This window comes from Rhinatrema bivittatum, chromosome 6, assembly GCF_901001135.1.
Source record: "Rhinatrema bivittatum chromosome 6, aRhiBiv1.1, whole genome shotgun sequence".
NCBI lineage: Eukaryota > Metazoa > Chordata > Amphibia > Gymnophiona > Rhinatrematidae > Rhinatrema > Rhinatrema bivittatum.
The window spans coordinates 269,749,169-269,772,881 of record NC_042620.1 but is presented as its reverse complement, the minus strand read 5'-3'; the positions used below and the strand labels follow the sequence as shown (position 1 = coordinate 269,772,881).

The 23,713-nt window shown below is 45.8% G+C and overlaps 1 protein-coding gene and 2 non-coding genes across 3 annotated transcripts in view; 1 reads left to right on the top strand and 2 right to left on the bottom strand.

Moving 5' to 3' along the window:
* The window catches only part of RAB33A (RAB33A, member RAS oncogene family), a 30,800-nt gene extending 28,137 nt beyond the window's left edge, over window positions 1–2,663 (bottom strand). Inside the window, exon 1 of the mRNA XM_029607181.1 lies at window positions 1,724–2,663. Coding sequence (XP_029463041.1) covers window positions 1,724–1,972 — 249 coding nt within the window. The 5' untranslated portion in view covers window positions 1,973–2,663. The remainder of the gene's footprint in view (window positions 1–1,723) is intronic.
* A 6,333-nt stretch (window positions 2,664–8,996) lies between these two features.
* TRNAT-AGU lies at window positions 8,997–9,069 on the bottom strand. The gene has a single exon. It is a non-coding gene; the product is annotated as a tRNA-Thr (tRNA).
* An 11,752-nt stretch (window positions 9,070–20,821) lies between these two features.
* On the top strand, window positions 20,822–20,894 carry TRNAT-AGU. Its single transcript has one exon. It is a non-coding gene; the product is annotated as a tRNA-Thr (tRNA).
* Window positions 20,895–23,713: the final 2,819 nt, after the last annotated feature.

Below are 23,713 nucleotides of genomic sequence, written 5' to 3'. Positions count from 1 at the left end.
AGGACATAGAAGCATTGCCCTCTCATTTTCTCCACATGCATTTCCTGTTTACAGAAGAAGTGTGGACCACAGCTTGAAAAAGGCAGCCATGAAAATAAGAAGTAAAACTGTTCTGTATGCACACAACTGTTTGTAAGTTATGTTATATTAAAATATTGTATTGCAAAAATGTATCTTTCAGCAGCATTTTTTTTAACCTTTGCTTTGGTGAAGCCCAGGGCAGAAAGCTGTGGATACTGAGGGCCGGATTTTAAGATGTACGCATGGACGTACGTTTGTGCGCGCAAAAATGTACGCCCGGTTTTTATAACATGCACGCGCAGCCGCGCACATGTTATTAAATCCGGGGTCAGCGCACGCAAGGGGGTGCACACTTGTGCACCTTGCGCGGGCCGAGCCCTAGGGGAGCCCCGATGGATTTCCCCATTCCTCCCCCACCCCCCCCCCAACCTTTGTTAAATAAGTTGCGCCTGCCTCTGGGCAGGCGTAGGTGGCACGCACTGGCCGCGTGCCGGCGTGCGATTCCCCCAGCACAGCCGCAGTGCCGGAGGCCTTGGTCCAGCCCCGCCCACTCCCCGCCCCTTTTTTTCCAAGCCCCGGGACATATGCGCCTCCCGGGGCTTGCGTGCGTCGCCGGGCCTATGCAAAATAGGCTCGGCGTGCGTAGGAGCGAGTATACGCATGTAACCCTTTTAAAATCCGCCCCTGAGAGTTCTGCATGAAAACCCTCATTTTCCGACTTCAGCTTTTAACTAAGGTTGCAGCTCCCTGTTGCTTTTTTTTTCACCTAAGTTCAGCCAAAGGTCTCAATTCAATTGTGACAAGAGTTCAGAAACTTTGTTCCAGTTATTGTTGGGTCCATTATAGGCTTCAGTAAAATCTATGTTTTCCAGTTTGAACTTTCAATAAACATTTTTAAGAAGGGGCTTGTCCTTATGCATGAAGTTCTGTCCTTGTTGCACAGTGTGCAGCAAGGATAGAATAACACTTTTTGCCCTCACGTTACCACCCAGATCTGCAACCACACTGCTGACACTTAATTCTGCCCTGCTCTAGGGTCAGGACTTAGGGCCAAAGGGTCAGAAGGCAAGACGGCGGGCAGTCAGCCCTATAGACTTGAAGATGATCTGGGATGCTTCATCTATGTCTGAATACTATTCTCACAGAACCTGGCTGCAGGTTGTTTCACACTGTCTGAAAGAACCATTAAATTCACTCCCTGTTTCTGTCTCTCTTATAGAAACTTACAAAGGTTCCCCCAATCCTATAATGGGCCTGCAGTGCTGAAGCACCTGGCAGAAGGCCGAGACCATGGCAGCATAAACACACACATTTCAGATCTGATGGAAATCCAGGCAGACTGCAATATTAGCAGCAATGCCCGCAGCCACACAAGAATACACTGCTGCTCCTCCACAGGGCAGAAAACATTTTCAGCCATTCCCTATCCCTGCTCCCATCTCCAATTCCAGGCACTTGTTAAATGCATTTTCTAAGAAACATCCTAGGAGAAATTTCATAAGGAATGGTACAAATATTGCACATTTTATCTATAAATAAAAGATAAATCTAAATGAGCAAATTCATTAAAATCAGCATGCAGTAATAGACAATAACAGAGAGAGAGAGAATGGATTTAGTTAAAGGGGAGAGAGGCATTTTGCAATGAAAGACAGCTGCAATATGAACAATATTGCTGGACACACAGACAACCATACTCTACCTTTATTTTTTCGCCTTCAATCTCCACAGTTTTTTCCCTAAAATCTACCCCAATCGTGGCCTCCGTTTTCTCTGGAAATGTTCCTCCACAAAACCTGAAGGTCAAGCAAGTTTTACCAACATTTGAGTCTCCAATGACGATAATTTTAAAGATCCGGAGCTGAACGGACTGAGCCACAGAGGACTCTAGGCCCAGGGAAGAAAGGCTGGGATTCTGCACGCTCCCGTTTATTAATGCTGTGTTTTCCATAATGGAAGAGAGAGGGATCCTGTCTCCAGAGCTCGGCTGGGTAATTCCAATTCCTCCTCTCTCAATTGTTCATTAGTAGATTCAGCAGACAGAGCGGTGGACCAGCCAACTGCTGAATGAAAAGGCACTGCTTTCAGGAGGAGAACATAGAAATAATTCAGTCACAACTGTACAGCAAATCTTCTGTTGCAGTGCACATCTGAAGCAGGACTGGCAAGACCTCTGGATGCCTGCTACCCACCCTCCTTTCAGTACACATTCAGAGTGAAAAGAAAATCCTGGATGGGCAGAAGGATCAGGTGGTGTTATGGCTATGCAGAGCGTAGGAGAGAACAAGATCCCTCCTACTTGTGAAATTCACACTTGGGAGGTGGAAAAGCGGAGATGATTTACCGTGGCTTTGCAAAACAGGATTTATGTTGTAAAGGAGAATTAGAAGAAAAAAATTTCGATTTATGAATTGTGAGAAACAAACCCTTCTTTCTGACATAGGCTTCTTCAGCTAAATTCAAAATCTGACCAACAGTAAACCTGCTGAAACAAAAGAATCCTGCCTGATTTTCCCATTATTATTATGTTTCCCTTTTAAGCACCTAACCATTACATCATATCATATGCTAGAAGAGTAACCCTTTCAACTGCAGAGCTGCAGGGAGATTAACTCCTTCACTGATGATGCCTTCATGAGAAACATGCAGGAAGATTAAGCATCTCAGGGGCCGAACACCTGAAAAAGCAAGATAAAATAACAAAGCAAAAGCAAGCAAACAAAAAAAAAAATTGGAGGGGGGGGGGGGAATTAACCCTCTCACTGCCACACTCCCCAGATTAATAGGTCAGAGAGATGACTAATTCTCTCATTGCTGAGCTGGCCATGAAAAGAGCTGAAGGGATATTAACCCTCTCATTAGCACAGAGTTCTCCATGAATGATCAATAAGACAGCAGACCAAGAACACAACCAAGTGACCTGGCTTTTCAAGGAATCTTCACTTTTAACTGAAAATGAATACAAGCATTAAGAATAAAGTGGTGAAGGTGGCTCACTTGTTCACTCTTATTTTTACAAATAGGAGCATTTAGTAATTCTATGTTCTGAACACCACAGTTGCTTTTTTAGCACATAACCAAATAAATAAAATAAATAAAGCAAAAGGTGCTTAGGTAGTGTGAAAAAAGCCCACTATTTACAATATAAGAATGAACCAGGCACTTCCCTCTATATAGATTTACATAATTAAAGGAAACCAGGATGCACCAGGTCTCAAAACAGCCTGCAAACTCACACCTTATATTCATTTCAAATTGTCATCTATTAATTCCATTTTTGGGATTCCTACATCTGTCGCATGATGATCTCATTCTGAATGTGGTATTTCTAGAGCCACTGGCATATAAAGCAGTTGTTTTAAAGAACTGCTTTTACATATTTTATGACATTTTTTAAAAATTATTTATACTTTTAAAAATAAATTACAAAGATTCAACTTTGTACAGAAATATGATTTAATTTAATAAAAGTTCTATACAATAATACAATACTAGAAAAACATAACCAATCGTATACTGACCACAATAATAAAGGTAACAAAAAGGAACTGAAAAATTAGGGAGATATACCAAAAGAAACAAAATGAAATTAAATTGAAAATAGCAGTAGCATGAAAAATCTGCGGTCAATTATTAAAGTCATTCAAATTATAGACTGAATAATGGGGCTAGAAACCACATTTTTCCTAGAGCTTACAAACATTTGTAATTGCTCAGGGGCAAAAAATATGTAACTTTCCCCACCCAATTTAATAAAGCTTTTGCAGGGAAATTTAAGTACAAAGATAGCCCCTAATGATAAAGCTTCCTGGCGTAAAGCTAGGAAAGCCCTTTTATCTTGAGTAATACGCGATAAATCTGTAAAAACCTGGACTGCTGAGCCCACAAAAGAATCCCTTGTATATCTGAAGAAACTTTTCATAATGAAACTAACAGACTGAGAAGACGGTAACAATAAGAGTGACTTTTAATGATCTCCAAATTAAAGATTCCAAAAAGCTGTTAAGTCCAAGGCCTCAACATGCACTGAACTGTGGGATGATGGAAGAAAATAAATCTTATTAAGAGTGGGAATTGTCTCTTCAGAAATCTTCAAAGTTTCAAGAAAATATTGATGTAATGTCACTCTAGGGGGCTCTCCAACTACCCTTGGAAAATTAAGAAACCTCAAATTAAGATGACGTGATGTGTTTTTCAATATTTCCAATTTTCTTTGAAAACTATTCCGTTCCTCAATAAATGAGGTCTGAATGTGTTTAACTGCAATAACCTCCTGCTCCAAAAGCAATATTCTCTCTTGAGATTGATATTGAACAGTATTACAAGCAGATCTGAGTATCAATAGGAGAGGAAACATTCAGCTTTAGCCAAAAACAGTTAACACAGGTTTGGCCAATGGAGGCCGCTAGGTCCCACAAAGCATCCATGGTTACTACCACCGAATTTGGGGGGTGGGGGGGGGGGGGTAACCGGGGACCGTAAAAGAGGAAATATTGGAAGCCTGATCTGACTCCCCATCAGGCTCCAGCGAAATCTCAGATGAAACAACAGGTCCACCCGACAAAGAATCTTGAACAAGAACAGCGAACACTCCAGCCCCAGAATCTCCCTTTGAAGCAACGATAGCTGTGACACTAATATTCGGCAATGCTTTTACATCTGGGGTCTTGTCATGCTATGTTGGTGGGAGGGGAATGTCGAGGGGGCTGAGGGAAACCACATCCTCAGCTGAACCCGGATCTCCAAAACCTGGTCGGCAACGGGAAAGCCTACCTCAGTAGCCGCAGAGTCCATGAAATCCGTGACATTGCCCAGCAGGTAAGACTGCTCCCATTTGTTCGGCGACCCGAAAAGGCCCACAGAATTTTGAAGCTAGTCTTCTAGATGGAATACGTAGCTCTAGATTTCTGGTACTAAGCCAGACACGGTCTCCTGGGAGGAAGATGGGTGCTGGCTGACGATGCCTATCTGCCCACTTCTGGGCGGTCAGAGCGGCTTTACGGATCTTTTCCTAGGTAGAGATCCACAGGGACCGAAGCAAACGAGCTGAGAGTTGCACTGCCGGGAGTGCACTAGGTTCAGCCGAAGGTAAGGGCGGATGAAGTTGCTTCCCATAAACAACGAGGAACGGCGAACTTCCAGTGGCGGCATGCGTGTGATTATTATAGGAGAACTCTGCCCATGGGAGTAGTTCGGCCCAATTATCTTGTCATTCGTTCACAAAGGCACAAAGAAAGGTCTTCAGGGTTCGATTGGTTCGTGCTGTTTGCCCATTAATTTGAGGATGGAACGCTGACGAAAGACTAAGTTGCACCTTGAAGCGTTTACATAGGGCTTTCCAATATCGAGCTGTAAACTGTGGTCCTCGATCGTAGACTATATCCTGCAGGAGACTGTGAAGTCTAAAAATATGCTGGGCGAACAGGCCAGCCAGGTCAGGAGCAGATGGTAGCTTAGACAGAGGGACAAAGTGCGCCATCTTGGAAAATCGGTCCACGGTTACCCAAATAACCGAATTACCTCCTGAGGCAGGAAGGTCCATGACGAAGTCGGTGGAGATGTGGGTCCAAGGTCCCACCAGGATAGGTAATGGTTGCAACAAACCCCTGGGCTTCCCGATGAGCGGTTTTTGAACCGCACAGGTAGGGCATGACCCACAAAGGCTTGGGCGTCTTGTCTCACCGTTGGCCACCAGTAAAAATGGTTTAACAGGTCCAAAGTCCCTTTCCTACCAGCATGGCCCCCAGTGAGGGAGTCATGGGCCCAGGTGAGAACTGCTCTTCGTGAGCGACATGGAACCATGGTCTTCTCTTGAGAGTACACTGAGGTTAAAGCAAGGCTTACTTTTTCAGGATCCAGGATATATTGAGGTATATCAGGAGTCTCTTCCACCTCAGAAGAGCGCGAGAGCACATCAGCTCGAACGTTCTTCGACCCGGGTCTATAGCGTAAAGTCAAACCGGTCAAAAAACAGCGACCACCAGGCTTGTCTTGGATTCAGGCATTGGGCTTGCTTCAAGAATGCTAGGTTTTTGTGATCGGTGTAAATCGTAACTGGATGGTTGGCTCCTTCCAACCACTGTCTCCATTCCTCTAGAGCAAGTTTCACGGCTAGCAACTCCTTGTCACCAACACAGTAGTTGCTCTCCACCGGGGAGAATTTCCTTGAGAAAAATGAACAGGGCAAAGCTGTCCGGAATCAGAGTACTGACTCAGTACTGCCCCCACGGCCAAATTGGAGGCATCAACTTCCACCATGAAGGGCCGGCTGGGATCTGGATGGCAAAGGCAGATGTCTAACAAGAAGACTTCTTTGAGGGCTTCAAAAGCTTGACAGGCAGAGGTAGGCCAATCCACTGTTAGCCCCCTTTCGGGTGAGTGCAGTTAACGGGGCCACAATACAAGAATAATTGGGGATAAAGTGACGGTAGAAATTGGAAAAGCCGAGGAAGCATTGCAACGCTTTAAGACCCCCTCGGCCGGGGCCAGTCCTTAATAGCCGCCACTTTCTGTGGATCCATTCGAAAGCCAGCTGCAGAGACTATGTAGCCTAGGACCAGCAGGGTCATTTTTTCAAAGCTACACTTTTCCAGCTTTGCATAGAGACCATGCTCCCTAAGTATCTGGAGTACTTGACGGATATGCTGACGGTGTGACGACAGATCCTGGGAGTAGATTAATACATCGTCGAGGTAAACAATTACACAGGTGTTCAGAAGGTCCCGCAACACCTCATTCATCAGGTGTTGGTACACCGCCGGGGCATTACATAAGCCAAAAGGCATTACAAGGTACTCGTAATGCCCGTCGTGGGTATTAAATGCGGTCTTCCACTCGTCTCTGGGACGGATCCTGACTAAATTGTACGCTCCTCGCAAGTCCAACTTTGTGAAGATATTTGCTCCTTGAAGCCGATCAAGGAGCTCCAGGATTAACGGGAGCGGGTAAAGGTCTCGCTTGGTAATAGAATTTAGGCCTCGATAGTCTATGCACGGCCTCAATGAGCCGTCTTTCTTGCTGACAAAAAAGAACCCTGCTCCTGCGGGCGACTTGGACGGGTGGATAAATCCCTTGGCCAGATTCTCCGCAATATATTCGGACATGGCCTGGGTCTCAGGTATAGATAAGGGATACACCCTTCCTCGAGGGGGCATAGTATCAGGTAGCAAGTCTATAGCACAGTCATACGGACGATGTTGCGGAAGGATCTCCTCCTTGGTCTTCGAGAATATGTCCGTGAAGTCCTCATATGGTGCAGGAGGACCCACGGCAGAGTGCATCAAGGGAAGTGCGGAAGTCTTAGGCACTTTCATACAATTAACTAGGCAAAAAGGACTCCATTTGACAATCTGTAGCGTATCCCACTGGATTGTAGGCAAGTGTTTCTGTAACCACGACAACCCTAGCACCACGGGGTGGACAGCCTTCTCCAAGACTAGGAAGGCTATCTCCTCCAAATGGATCGCCCCGGTGCGGACCGTAATGGGTGTGGTGGACATCTGGACAGGTCCAGGAAGAAGCGTTCCCTGGATAGAGGTAATTCATAACGGGACCTCCCATCTCTGCGTCGGGATTCGCAGCTGGGAGACTAAGTCCTGCAGGATAAAATTGCCTCCAGCTCCGGAGTCCAGGAACGCCATCGTCTCAAAGGAGCCCCCCGGGATATTCCAAGGGAACCGGGACAGTACATTGAGGAGCTGTGGCAAAGCCTAGGAGGAGCTCCTCCCGACCTCCTAGGCTTTGGCGTTTTTCCACATGCTCCTTGCAGTGTGCCAAGAAGTGGCCCTTCTGGCCACAATACAAGCACAAGTTCAACGAACGTCGACGTTGCCTTTCTTCAGCAGAAAGCGGAACCCGACACAGCTGCATGGGTTCGCAGGTGGAAGCGTCTGGACGAGGAATCTTGGGCGAGGACACAGGTCTCGGCTCACGAGCCGGACTGTAGCGAGGGGAGAGTTGCTCCTTGGCCCGTTGCTGTAGGCAGCGATCAATGCGGGCCGCCATCTCGATCAAGGCATTAAGGTCCTCCGGCAGATCTCGGGCCGCAATTTCATCCTTTATGCGTCCGGAGAGGCCTTCCAGGAAGATGGCCTTAAGACTACCATCTTGCCAACCTACTTCTTGGGCCAGCGTCCTAAAGTCCAATGTATAATCTGCGAGGGACCGAACCCCCTGACGAAGTTGCAGCAGCTCAGACATAGCTGTGGCTACTCGGGTGGGCTCATCAAAGGCCTGGCGAAAGTTTGTGATGAACTATTGTAGGTCCGTTAATGAAGAATCATTGTTCTCCCAGAGGGGAGAAGCCCAGATTAAAGTTTTCCCATCAAGCAGGGACAGGATATATGCCACTTTCACCGCATCTGAGGGGAACTGCCTGGGCAGCAAAGAGAACCAAACAAAACATTGGCTCAGAAAGCCGCGGCAGGTCCTTACATCACCAGTGTAGCGGGAGGGTGCCGGCAGCTGCGTCGCAGAAGAGTCCGGGGCCTCGGGTACCCGGTCTGGAGCCGAAGCGGCCCTGGCATCGAGAGCATGCTCTGGAAAGATATCCTCCTCCAAAGGAAGAGCTGAGATTCACGCCTGGCAGCATCAGAGAAGGAATTTTCATTCTAAAAGTAAAAGAGGAAAAGTTGCTACTGTGAGGAGAGGAGCTTCTTCTACCTCTTAGTATATTTTGGGCAGGAGCACACATGGAATGCAGAGTGTAAAGGGACCTATCAATTGTCAGCATCTAAATCTCCTCACAAGTTTTTGTAAATGAATATGAATTTATGAAGAGAAAGTGAAAAAGGATTGGAGAAGCAAAGATATCCATTGGTACATCTGAAATCTCACCATGCTCTCGATGACTTGGGAAATGAATCTGTAGAAATTAGAATTGTAACTGAAGAGCTGTTTAAGGAATTGAAAGGGTAGATGGGCTCATGTTAAGAAGAAAGAAAGCTCTTTTGCTGGACTGGCAAATGCATAACTGTAGGCTCTGAGGAGAATTGAACTCATGACCCCTGGTTTACTAGACCAGTGCTCTAACCACTGAGCTACAGAGCCTACTGTGTGCAAAGTTCTCATCGTACTCCAGTCATTTGGATATAGCTGTCCCCGGGATCTCTTTCTCTAAACATAGAAATAATAATGCAAGATTGCAGGGCTAGACTTCTCTGTCATCATGAACCATGCCTTCATAGCCCCCGGCATAGATTTACAATTTCCTTTCATTTCAAGCATTTTCTCACATCCTTTTGCAGATAAGGTGGCAATTTTTTGCCCCATTCCCTACCCTTTCTGTGTAATAGACTTTGATAAGATCTCCAGAAACGTTGAACAAGAGTACATCTTAGCTGCAAGGAACCCGCACTTACAATGTGGTCCCTTATTCATTTTCATCATAGAACATATTTATTCAAGGACTATAAATCTGAGCAAAAAACACAAGCTGCCAAATTTCAAACCTAGCGCAACTTTTCACACTAATTCAGCATTTCCCTCAATGACTGTAATGAAAACAATGCTCTTGATGTTGTGAACTATATGACTAGTGGACCCTTGGGCTGGCCTACAGGAGACTTCAGAAGGACTTCACTGGTCTCAACTAGACAGGCCGGGAGACAGATCTCTGGCAGGCAAGCGGTGTCAACTTCACCCTGGAAGCTGGTACTCCCCCGGGAGGAGCCCTTAGCAGCCCAGCTACTGGGACATAGGAGATTCACTCTGGAAATCGGAGCCCCCCCGGGAGGAGCCCGTAGGGGCCCGACCGCTGGGACTTATGTGAAGCTCGGAGTTGGACCTTTGACAGGTATGGCAGCCGGTAGAGCGGAAGCAGGCAGGTACTAGGCTTGACTGAAGCTGGAAGGAACCAGGCTCAGGTCGTAGGCAGGCAGGAACCAGGCTCGGGCTGTAGGTAGGCAGGAATCAGGCTTGGCTGAAGCTGGCAGGAACCAGGCTCGGGCTGTAGGCAGGCAGGGACCAGGCTTGGGATGTAGGCAGGCAGGGACCAGGCTCGAGCTGTAGGCAGGCTGGAACCAGGCTCGAGCTATAGGCAGGCAGGAACCAGGCTTGGGCTGTAGGCAGGCTGGAACCAGGCTCGAGCTATAGGCAGGCAGGGACCAGGCTCAGGCTGTAGGCAGGCTGGAACCCTGGAATGCACAAGCTGGAAAGGACGAAGCCGGTACAAGAGAGCAAGACTAGTACCGGCATGGCAGGCAAGGATAGAGTGGCTAGAGTGCTAGCGAACTCCGGGGCTCAAGGCAACGGGGGACCGAAGGAACCCTGTTGCAAGGCACTGATCAGGCGTCCGCGGGGACCCTAAGTAGGCCGCGGCATCTGACGTCAGACTGGGGGCGGAGCCATCCTCGGGAGGGAAACTGTCTAGAAAGGTGTGGGGCAGCCACGCGCGCGCGTGTGTGCGCCTAGAAGCTGGCCAGCAATGGCATCTCCCCCGCAGGGACACCCAGGCTCCTACTCTGCTTCGCTGCTAACTGGAAGAAACCTCCAAGGTAAGGGCCGGGGCGCGAGCCTCGCGGGCCAAACCGCAACAGTACCTCCCCTCTTATGCCCCCTCTTAGCAGGCCCGGGTTTACCTGGGTGGTCATGGAGAGAGATCTTAATCTGGTCCTTGTCCAAGATGTTGCGGGCTGGCTCCCAGGTCAGGCCTGCCTGGCGGGAATGGTGGGGAACTGCAGACTTTTCTTCAGAGGCAACTGCGGAGGAGGCAAGACACACCTTCTATGGATCCAGGATGTACCCGGGGGGTCTTGGGTATTTCCTCGGCCTCAGCGGCTCGAGACAATGCATCAGCATGGACATTTTTGGAGCTGGGGTGATATCGTAATGTGAAATTAAATCGGTCAAAAAATAGGGACCAACGGGCCTGCCTAGGATTTAGGCGGCGGCGCTGAGCCTGACTGAGATAGGCGAGGTTCTCGTGGTCGGTGTAAATATTGATAGGGTGGTTGGCTCCCTCCAACCACTGTCTCCATTCTTCTAAGGCTAGTTTCACTGCCAGTAGTTCCTTATCACTGATGCTGTAATTGCACTCCGCCGGAGTGAACTTCCGAGAGAAGTATGAACAGGGAAGAAGTTGTCCCGTATCTGTGTGTTGACTCAAGACTGCACCGGCTATGATATTGGAGGCATCGACTTCCACGATAAATGGCCGGTTCGGGTCGGGATGGCAGAGGCAAGTGTCTTGAAGGAACGCCTGTTTAAGCTCCTCGAAAGCTTGGCAGGCAGAGGCAGGCCAGTCCATCGCATTGGCCCCTCTGCGGGTAAGCATAGTCAATTGGGCCACAATGAGTGAGTAGTTGGGGATGAAGTGTCGGTAGAAGTTCGCAAATCCTAGGAAGCGCTTTAATGCCTTCAGGCCCTTCGGGCGTGGCCAGTTTAGAATCGCGGAGACTTTATCAGGGTCCATTTGAAACCCATCGGTAGATACAATGTACCCCAGGGAAGGACAGGGACGACTGCTCGAAGGAGCACTTCTCCAGCTTTGCGTAGAGGTTGTGCTGACGAAGGATCCGCAGAACCTGGCGGACGTGTTGTCGGTGCGTGGACAGGTCTTGAGAGAAGATCAAGACGCCATCGAGGTAGACTACAACACAACTATTCAGCAGGTCTCATAACACATCATTTATTAAATTCTGGAAGACTGCAGGGGCATTACAGAGGCTAAAGGGCATAACGTGATATTCGTAATGCCCGTCCCTGGTGTTAAATGCGGTCTTCCATTCAGCTCCGGGGCGAATCCGTACTAGGTTGTAGGCTCCGCGTAGGTCCAACTTAGTAAACACTTTGGCTCCTTGGAGCCTATCAAGTAATTCAGGAATCAGTGGGAGCAGGAAGCGATCCCGCTTAGTGATGGCATTGAGCCCGCGGTAGTCGATGCACGGCCTCAAGGGGCCATCCTTCTTTCTGACAAAGAAGAACCCCGCCCCGGCGGGGGACTTTGACGGCCGGATAAAGCCTTTAGCTAAATTCTCTGTTATGTACTCAGATATAGCCTTTGTTTCAGGCAGGGACAAAGGGTACACACGACCTCATGGGGGCGTAGTACCTGACAGGTCTATGGCACAGTTGTATGGGTGGTGCTGTGGTAGAATCTCCGCCTTAGTCTTGGAAAAGACGTCAGCAAATTCTTCATAAGGCGCCAGAGGATCAAGAGTAGAATGCAGAAGCAGGCGAGCGGGAGACTTGGGCACCTTCATGCAGTGAGAGATGCAGAAAGAACTCCATTTAGTGATCTGCATGGTGTCCCACTGGATCACTGGTGAGTGCTTTTGGAGCCATGGTAGTCCGAGCACCATGGGGTGGACGGCCTTCTCCAAAATCAGGAAGGCGATCTCCGTATGGATCGCCCCGGTGCGGACAGTGACAGGGACCGTGGAAGTCATGATTCGCCCAGGTAGTAGTGTTCCCTGGATGGACGTGATCCGCAGAGGAACATCTCGTCTCTTCATCGGGATGCATAGTTGGGTGACCAGTTGTTGCTGAATAAAATTGCTCTCTGCTCCCAAGTCCAGAAAGGCGAGGGTCTCCAAGGACCCTCCTGGGTACTCCAGAGTGATAGGCAGGCTGCAGTGAGGAGCGGATGCACAACCTAGGAGGAGCTCCTCCTGACCTCCTAGGCTTTAGAGTTCTCTGCCCGCTCCTGGCTGCGTGCCAGAAAATGGCCTCTCTGCCCACAATATAGGCATAGGCCCAAAGCCCTTCGGCGTTGTCTCTCCTCGGGGGAGAGAGAGGTACGTCCCAATTGCCTGAGCTCAGGCATTGAGGCATCTTGGTGAAAGGCCCTCGATGAAGGCAGCGATCGTAGCAGGCCAGGTGCAGGACTAGACTTCCTTGCACGTGATTCGTGTGCCTTCTGCTGCAGGCGGTAGTCGATTCGGGTGGTCAAGTCCATCAGGGCGTTGAGGTCTTCAGGGAGTTCACGGGCTGCGACTTCGTCCTTTATGTGCCCAGAAAGTCCCTCCATGAAGATTGCCCTGACAGTGCCGTCCTGCCACCCACTTCCTGGGCAAGGGTCCGAAACTCCATGGTGTAATCGGCCAGAGAGCGAGCCCCCTGGTGGAGTCATAGTAGGTCCGAAGTGGCGGTGGCCCGGCGGGCCGGTTCATCAAAAACCTGCTTGAATAATACAATGAACCACTGTAGGTCATTCAGAGAGGGGTTGTTGTTCTCCCAAAAGGAAGATGCCCATATTAAGGCTCTCCCATCAAGCAGGGACAAGATATAGGCAACCTTAACGGAGTCCATAGGAAATTGCTGGGGGCAATAAAGCGAACCTGCTAAAACACTGGTTGAGAAAACAGTAACAGGTTCTGACATCTCCGGCATAGCATGAGGGTGCGGGAAGCTGGGTCGTAGGCGAAGCTGATACCTGAAGTAGAGAGGCTACTGCAGGCAAGGGTTGGGAACCCATAGCCTCTAGTCTGGCAGCCAGTTGTCCAATGGAACCAGCTGGGCATCCTGATGTTGCTGCTGTAGTTGTAGTTGTTGGGAAACCAACCCATTGGATACTGAGTCCGTAGCTTGCGGAGGGAGCTCGGCAACGCTGTTCAGGCGACCCGCTAGCTGCCCTATGGAACCTATCAGGAGGTCAATGTCTTGTTGTTGCTGCTGCATCTGACGATGTATCTGTTGAGCCATTCCTGAAAGGTTTCGGACTCCTGACGTTTCTGCCGAGTCCATGGCCTTGCAATCTGTTGTGAACTATATGACTAGTGGACCCTTGGGCTGGCCTACAGGAGACTTGGGAAGGACTTCACTGGTCTCAACTAGACAGGCCGGGAGGCAGATCTCTGGCGGGCAGGCGGTGTCAGCTTCACCCAGGAAGCTGGTACTCCCCCAGGAGGAGCCCTTTGAAGCCCAGCTACTGGGACTTAGGAGATTCACCCTGGAAGTCAGAGCTCCGCCGGGAGGAGCCCATAGGGGCCCGACCACTGGATCTTAGGAGAAGCTCGGAGTTGGAACTTGGACAGGTACGGTGGCCGGTGGAGCAGAAGCAGGCAGGTACTAGGCTTGACTGAAGCTGGCAGGAACCAGGCTCGGGTCATAGGCAGGCAGGAACCAGGCTTGGCTGAAGCTGGCAGGAACCAGGCTCGGGCTGTAGGCAGGCAGGGACCAGGCTCGGGCTATAGGCAGGCAGGAACCAGGCTCGGGCTATAACTGGTAGGAACCAGGCTCGGGCTGTAGGCAGGCTGGAACCAAGCTCAGGCTGTAGGCAGGCAGGAACCAGGCTTGGGCTGTAGGCAGGCTGGAACCAGGCTCGGGCTGTAGGCAGGCAGGGACCAGGCTCGGGCTGTAGGCAGGCAGGGACCAGGCTCAGGCTGTAAGTAGGCTGGAACCCTGGAAGGCACAAGCTGGAAAGGAAGAAGCCGGTACAAGAGAGCAAGACGAGTACCGGCACGGCAGGCACGCAGGCAAGGACGGAGTGGCTAGAGCACTAGCAAACTCCGGGGTTCTAAGTAGGCCGTGGCGTTTGACGTCAGACTGGGGGCGGAGCCATCCTCGGGCAGGGAACTGTCTAGACAGGTGTGGGGTAGCCGCGCGCGCGCACGCGCCTAGAAGCTGGCCAGCAATGGCGTCTCCCACGCGGGGACGCCCAGGCTCTGACTCCGCTTCGCTGCTAACTGGAAGAAACCTCCGAGGTAAGGGCCGGGACGCGAGCCTCGCGGGCTGAACCGCAACACTCGAGTTGGACTGAACTTTCATTTTCTTCGTGTCGCGTCTTGCGGGCGCACCTTTTTATTGGAAGGACCCATGAAATAAGGGCCCAGAAAATAAGGTAAAATTCTAGTAATTTCAGCCTTAGGTATCCTATACGTCTTTCCTGGTTGAAGTGAATCCCAATGCATACATCTTTTGGGAGAATACCAAGGAAAATGGAGAGGTTTATGGAAAGATTTCTCAGTGTTTGTAGTAGGTCCTTAGAGCGATAGAAAATAAGCGCACGTCCAAAGATATAAATACTAATCAACACATATTTGAAAAATGAAGACCTCCAACATATTGAAAAGAGTAAAGAGAGACGATGCTTTGCAAACCCGAAGGAATGTATCTAAAAGACAAATAGGTTTAAAAATAGTAAAAATACCTCAACTGTTTCTTTGTAACATAATTAGTGCAGAGAATGAGGACATACATTATCGGATTGCTTTTCAAAGGAAGTGGAATAGAATCATATTGGAGAGAAGTACAAAGCAGGAATATGAAATGATTTTTCAACTACTGTATTTAAGGAACACAGTCACTGAAGGAAGAAGAACCAAGAAGGGCATTGTTTTCAAACATTAGTCACAAAAATGAATGAGAAATGAAATGAGAATAAAAGAAATCCATGTCATATCAAATTTTGTTCCTCATTTACAAAGGCTGTTCTCCCTTTGCATGTCTATGGGAAAAATACTTATAAGTTTCCTCCATAGTGAACCACAAGAAGCGGGAGGCATAAAGAGACATAAAGTTCCTGGATGTAATAAATGATTGCTTCATGGAGCAATTGGTTCAGGAACCAACAAGAGAGGGAGCTATTTTAGATTTAATTCTTAGTGGAACGCAAGATTTGGTGAGAGAGGTAATGGTGGTGGGGCCACTTGGCAACAGTGATCATAACATGATCAAATTTAAACTAATAACTGGAAGGGGGACAATAAGTAAATCTGCAGCTCTAACACTAAATTTTAAAAAGGGAAACTTTGATAAAATGAGGAAAGTAGTTAGAAAAAAACTGAAAGGTGCAGCTGCAAAGGTTAAAAGTGTTCAACAGGCTTGGACATTGTTTAAAAATACAATCCTAGAGGCACAGTGCATGTGTATTCCGCGCATTAAGAAAGGTGGAAGGAAGGCAAAACGATTACAGTCATGGTTAAAAGGTGAGGTGAAAGAGGCTATTTTAGCCAAAAAATCATCCTTCAAAAATTGGAAGAAGGATCCATCTGAAGAAAATAGGATAAAACATAAGCATTGTCAAGGTAAGTGTAAAACATTGATAAGACAGGCGAAGAGAGAATTTGAAATGAAGTTGGCCATAGAGGCAAAAACTCATAATAAAAACTTTTTAAAATATATCCAAAGCAAGAAACCTTTGAGGGAGTCGGTTGGACCATTAGATGACAGAGGGGTTAAAGGGGCTCTTAGGGAAGATAAGGCCATTGCAGAAAGACTAAATGAATTCTTTGCCTCCGTGTTTACTAATGGGATGTGAATCATGTGATCGATCGTCTTAACGATCGATTTTGGCTGGGTTGGCCCAGCAGCTGCAATACCAAAAACAGTACCTCGAGGTCCTTACTGGTTCGGTAGGGGAGTTGTCGGCCCGTTTAGATGCTAGGGCCGCACTATGGAGGAAACTTATAAGTATTTTTCAAATAGACATGCAATGGGAGAAAAGCCTTTGTAAATGAGGAACGAAATTTGATATGACACGGTTTTTCTTTTATTCTCATTTCATTTCTCATTCATTTTTGTGACTAATGTTTGAGAACAATACCCTTCTTGGTTCTTCTTCCTTCAGTGACTGTGTTCCTTAAATACAGTAGTTGAAAAATCATTTCATATTCCTGCTTTGTACTTCTCTCCAATATGATTCTATTCCACTTCCTTTGAAAAGCAATCCGATAATGTATGTCCTCATTCTCTGCACTAATTAAATTCACAGAGGAACAGTTGAGGTATTTTTACTATTTTTAAACCTATTTGTCTTTTAGAAACACTTTCGGGTTTGCAAAGCATCGTCTGACTTTACTCTTTTCATTATATTGGAGGTCTTCATTTTTCAAATATGTGTTGATTAGTATTTATATCTTTGGAGGTGCGCTTGTTTTCTAACGCTCTAAGGACCTATTACAAACACTGAGAAATCTTTCCATAAACCTCTCCATTTTCCTTGGAATTCTCCCATGCATTGGGATTCACTTCAACCAGGAAAGACGTATATGATACCTAAGGCTGAAATTACTAGACTTTGACCTTATTTTCTAGGCCCTTATATCATGGGTCCTTCCGATAAAAAGGTGTGCCCGCAAGACGAGACACGAAGAAAATGAAAGTCCAGTCCAACTGTAGAGCATTGTTTTCATTACAGTCATTGAGGGAAATGCTGAATTAGTGTGAAAAGTTGCGCTAGGTTTGAAATTTGGCAGCTTGTGTTTTTTGCTCAGATTTATAGTCCTTGAATAAATATGTTCTATGATGAAAATGAATAAGGGACCACATTGTAAGTGCGGGTTCCTTGCAGCTAAGATGTACTCTTGTTCAACGTTTCTGGAGATCTTATAAAAGTCTATTACACAGAAAGGGTAGGGAATGGGGCAAAAAAGTGCCACCTTATCTGCAAAAGGATGTGAGAAAATGCTTGAAATGAAAGGAAATTGTAAATCTATGCCGAGGGCTATGAAGGCATGGTTCATGATGACAGAGAAGTCTAGCCCTGCAATCTTGCATTCTTATTTGTGCGTTTAAGGAAGAGATCCTGGGGACAGCTGTATCCAAATGACTGGAGTATGATGAGCTCTTTGCATGCAACAAGCTCTGTAGCTCAGTGGCTAGAACACTGGTCTAGTAAACCAGCGGTTATGAGTTCAATTCTTGTCAGAGCCTATGCCAGTCCAGCAAAAGAGCTTTTTTTCTTCTCAACTTGAGCCCATCTACCCATTCACAATTCCTTAAACAGCCCTTCAGTTACATTTCTAATTTCTACAGATTCATTTCTCAAGTCATCCAGAGCATGGTGAGATTTCAGGTGTACCAATGGATATCTTTGCTTCTCCAATCCTTTTTCACTTTCTCTTCATAAATTCATATTCATTTACAAAACTTGTGAGGAGATTTAGACGCTGACAATTGATAGGTCCCTTTACACTCTGCATTCCATGTGTGCTCCTGCCCAAAATATACTAAGAGGAAGAAGAAGCTCCTCTCCTCACAGTAGCAACTTTTCCTCTTTTACTTTTAGAATGAAAATTCCTTATCTGATGCTGCCAGGCGTGAATCTCAGCTCTTCCTTTGGAGGAGGATATCTTTCCAGAGCATCAATTTCCGTCACTTGAAAACTGATTCTTGAGGAGAAAGGTCATCTCAGGAGTTGACACCTCTGCCCCTGTGAAGAAAATATGCCAATCCCACCATAGACACGGACACCTTTTTAATTCATTTTCATAGGGGGTTGCGTGAATGCCTCACGCTTCTTGTGGCTCACTATGGAGGAAACTTATAAGTATTTTTCAAATAGACATGCAATGGGAGAAAAGCCTTTGTAAATGAGGAACGAAATTTGATATGACATGGTTTTTCTTTTATTCTCATTTCATTTCTCATTCATTTTTTGACTAATGTTTGAGAACAATACCCTTCTTGGTTCTTCTTCCTTCAGTGAATGTGTTCCTTAAATACAGTAGTTGAAAAATCATTTCATATTCCTGCTTTGTACTTCTCTCCAATATGATTCTATTCCACTTCCTTTGAAAAGCAATCCGATAATGTATGTCCTCATTTTCTGCACTAATTAAATTCACAAAGAAACAGTTGAGGTATTTTTACTATTTTTAAACCTATTTGTCTTTTAGAAACATTCTTTCGGGTTTGCAAAGCATCGTCTGACTTTACTCTTTTCATTATATTGGAGGTCTTCATTTTTCAAATATGTGTTGATTAGTATTTATATCATAGAAACATAGAAATGAAGGCAGAAGAAGACCAAACGGCCCATCCAGTCTGCCCAGCAAGCTTCACACATTTTTTCTCTCATACTTATCTGTTTCTCTTAGCTCTTGGTTCTATTTCCCTTCCACCCCCACCATTAATGTAGAGAGCAGTGATGGAGCTGCATCCAAGTGAAATATCTAGCTTGATTAGTTAGGGGTATTTGGGGTAGTAACCGCCGCAATAAGCAAGCTCCACCCATGCTTATTTGTTTTACCCAGACTATGTTATACAGTCCTTATTGGTTGTTTTTCTTCTCCCCTGCCGTTGAAGCAGGGAGCTATGCTGGAAATGCGTGATGTATCAGTCTTCTCCCATGCCGTTGAAGCAGAGAGCCATGCTGGATATGCATCGAAAGTGAAGTATCAGGCACATTTGGTTTGGGGTAGTAACCGCCGTAACAAGCCAGCTACTCCCTGCTTTGTGAGTGTGAATCCTTTTTTCTTCTCCCCTGCTGTTGAAGCTATGCTGGAAATGCGTGATGTATCAGTCTTTCTCCCATGCCGTTGAAGCAGAGAGCCATGCTGGATATACATTGAAAGTGAAGTATCAGACACATTTGGTTTGGGGTAGTAACCGCCGTAACAAGCCAGCTAATCCCCGCTTTGTGAGTGCGAACCCTTTTTTTCTTCTCCCCTGCCGTTGACGCAGAGAACAATGCTGTATATGCATTGAAAGTGAAGTATCAGGCTTATTTGGTTTGGGGTAGTAACCGCCGTAACAAGCCAGCTACTCCCCTCTTTGTGAGTGTAAATCCTTTTTTCCACATTTCCTCTTGCTGTTGAAGCTTAGAGCGATGTTGGAGTCACAGTAAGCATGTGTATGTTTATTGAATAAGGGTATTGTCTCCAGGCAGTAGCCATCATTCTGGCGAATCACCCACTCTTCATTGGCGGCCTCTTGACTTTATGGATCCACAGTGTTTATCCCACGCCCCTTTGAAGTCCTTCACAGTTCTGGTCTTCACCACATCCTCCGGAAGGGCATTCCAGGCATCCACCACCCTCTCCGTGAAGAAATACTTCCTGACATTGGTTCTGAATCTTCCTCCCTGGAGCTTCAAATCGTGACCCCTAGCTCTACTGATTTTTTTCCTACGGAAAAGGTTTGTTGTTGTCTTTGGATCATTAAAACCTTTCAAGTATCTGAAAGTCTGTATCATATCACCTCTGCTCCTCCTTTCCTCCAGGGTGTACATATTTAGATTCTTCAATCTCTCCTCGTACGTCATCCGATGAAGATCCTCCACCTTCCTGGTCGCCCTTCTCTGTACCGCTTCTATCTTGTCTTTGTCTTTTTGTAGATACGGTCTCCAGAACTGAACACAGTACTCCAGGTGAGGCCTCACCAAGGACCTGTACAAGGGAATAATCACTTCCCTTTTCTTTGGAGGTGCGCTTGTTTTCTAACGCTCTAAGGACCTATTACAAACACTGAGAAATCTTTCCATAAACCTCTCCATTTTCCTTGGAATTCTCCCAAAAGATGTATGGATTGGGATTCACTTCAACCAGGAAAGACGTATATGATACCTAAGGCTGACCTTGACCTTATTTTCTAGGCCCTTATTTCATGGGTCCTTCCGATAAAAAGGTGCGCCCGCAAGACGAGACACGAAGAAAATGAAAGTCCAGTCCAACTCGAGAGCATTGTTTTCATTACAGTCATTGAGGGAAATGCTGAATTAGTGTGAAAAGTTGCGCTAGGTTTGAAATTTGGCAGCTTGTGTTTTTTGCTCAGATTTATAGTCCTTGACTAAATATGTTCTATGATGAAAATGAATAAGGGACCACATTGTAAGTGCGGGTTCCTTGCAGCTAAGATGTACTCTTGTTCAACGTTTCTGGAGATCTTATAAAAGTCTATTACACAGAAAGGGTAGGAAATAGGGCAAAAAAGTGCCACCTTATCTGCAAAAGGATGTGAGAAAATGCTTGAAATGAAAGGAAATTGTAAATCTATGCCGAGGGCTATGAAGGCATGGTTCATGATGACAGAGATGTCTAGCCCTGCAATCTTTCATTCTTATTTGTGCGTTTAAAGGAAGAGATCTCGGGGACAGCTGTATCCAAATGACTGGAGTATGATCAGCACTTTGCATGCAGCAGGCTCTGTAGCTCAGTGGCTAGAGCACTGGTCTAGTAAACCAGGGGTCATGAGTTCAATTCTCATCAGAGCCTACAGCTATGCATTTGCCAGTCCAGCAAAAGAGCTTTCTTTCTTCTCAACTTGAGCCCATCTACCCATTCACAATTCCTTAAACAGCTCTTCAGTTACAATTCTAATTTCTACAGATTCATTTCCCAAGTCATCCAGAGCATGGTGAGATTTCAGGTGTACCAATGGCTATCTTTGCTTCTCCAATCCTTTTTCACTTTCTCTTCATAAATTCATATTCATTTACAAAACTTGTGAGGAGATTTAGACGCTGACAATTGATAGGTCCCTTTACACTCTGCATTCCATGTGTGCTCCTGCCCAAAATATACTAAGAGGAAGAAGAAGCTCCTCTCCTCACAGTAGCAACCTTTCCTCTTTTACTTTTAGAATGAAAATTCCTTATCTGATGCTGCCAGGCGTGAATCTCAGCTCTTCCTTTGGAGGAGGATATCTTTCCAGAGCATCAATATCCATCACTTGAAAACTGAATCTTGAGGAGAAAGGTCATCTCAGGAGTTGACACCTCTGCTCCTGTGAAGAAAATATGCCAATCCCACCAAAGACACTGACACCTTTTTAATTCATTTTCATAGGGGGTTGCGTGAATGCCTCACGCTTCTTGTGGCTCACTACGGAGGAAACTTATAAGTATTTTTCAAATAGACATGCAATGGGAGAAAAGCCTTTGTAAATGAGGAACGAAATTTGATATGACAGTTTTTCTTTTTTTTTAATTTTATTTTTCTAATTTCCATTATTACAGCAAGTGTTAACTTAGTACAGAAAAAAGAATGCAATATGTATAGTTTCATCCATATTATGCTTAACCAACACCTTTTTCTTACACCATCAAAATTACATATTACATTACATCAAAGAAACAAACACCCATTGGGACAAAAATTATAGGAAGTTCAAAAACCACATAATTTGCAGGCAATAAGCTTAACGTAGCTAAAGGTATCCACAAACATTTTATGTTCCTCGTCTATGATTTAACTACAGAGGGAGTTATTACCTTCCTAGCGTTGAGAAAGGATTTCAACTGTTCGGGGTATTGGAAAGCGAATATGTCTTTAGCAGACCTTACAACGCATTTACATGGATATTTAAGAATATAAGAAAAACCAAGTGCAATCACTTGCGATCTCATTACAAGAAACTCGCGTCTCCTGTTTTGAGTGATAGGTGCATAATCCGGGAACACACGTATTGGTGTCCCTCGAAATAGAATTTGGATATTTTTAAAGTAGCGTTTCATTATTTCATTAATATCTTTTTCTAATATAAAGGAAACCATTAGAGTAGCAGTTTCATAGTATTCCATAGCCGAATCCTCTAGGAATCTTGTTAGATTCCCTTCATTAACATTAGGTTGCAAGACATTCTTATTTTTATTCAACTTTGATAGATAATACAATTTATTAACTAGAGGGATTTCTCCCTCTTGAAATTTCAAAATTTCAACAAAATATTTTTTTAATGTATTATATGGCAATTCACCAACGTTTTTCGGGAAGTTTAAAAAACGTAAATTTAAATGTCTGGAATAGTTCTCCATGAATTCCAATCTCCTTGAAACCGTAGTGATATCTTTTATGATCTTCACGTTACATTCCTGGGTTTTCTTTATATCAACCTCAATTACTTGCAATCTTGGTTTTATTTCCTCGATCTGATTTTCAGATATCTCCACTTTATGTTCTATAATTTCCAACTTGTCCTGGTAGTTTCCAATCGAGTTCACCAACGCAGCCATTATATCCCAAATTGCTTCAAGAGTTATTATATCTGGCTTAGGGGGCATTAAAAAATGGGGTTTCAGCGATGACTCACCCGTTTTTAATACCGGCGATATTACGGCCAGTTGGGTCTCCCTCTGTAATGTTGAAAGTGCTCCTCTCAAACTTTCATCATCCTCGCTCTGAATCGGGGTAGATACGGGGGGCTCCTCCATGCCTTCTGCCCCTGAAGATCCGGGAATCTCTGGAGTTTGCTTCAGTGTTTCGGCAACCAACGCCCTCTGACCTCCCTGAGCTGAGCCCAGCAAAGACACGTCAAGTGTCTGCGACTCAGCGGCCTCCGGGCTGGAGGGGGAGAAATCAATTTCGGGCTTCTGAGGGACTGGGGGGCTGAGAGTCACATCTCCTGGAGAGGCCAATGCTTCCTCGACAGCACTCTCAACGGAGTTCGCTCCCCCACTTTCTTGGACCTTCACTGACGTGTAAGTAGTTATCAATCGCTGGGCGGCCATTAGCTCCGTGTCTGAGGGATAGGTACGGAGCTTGCCTTTCCGTTTAGCAGGCATCTTAGCTGAAACAAAAGCAAGTAACGGAGCTCAGCGCTTACACGTCTGCCTATGCCGCCATCTTGTCCCTCCACATGGTTTTTCTTTTATTCTCATTTCATTTCTCATTCATTTTTTGACTGTTTGAGAACAATACCCTTCTTGGTTCTTCTTCCTTCAGTGACTGTGTTCCTTAAATACAGTAGTTGAAAAATCATTTCATATTCCTGCTTTGTACTTCTCTCCAATATGATTCTATTCCACTTCCTTTGAAAAGCAATCCGATAATGTATGTCCTCATTCTCTGCACTAATTAAATTCACAAAGAAACAGTTGAGGTTATTTTACTATTTTTAAACCTATTTGTCTTTTAGAAACATTCTTTCGGATTTGCAAAGCATCGTCTGACTTTACTCTTTCCATTATATTGGAGGTCTTCATTTTTCAAATATGTGTTGATTAGTATTTATATCTTTGGACGTGCACTTGTTTTCTAACGCTCTAAGGACCTATTACAAACACTGAGAAATCTTTCAATAAACCTCTCCATTT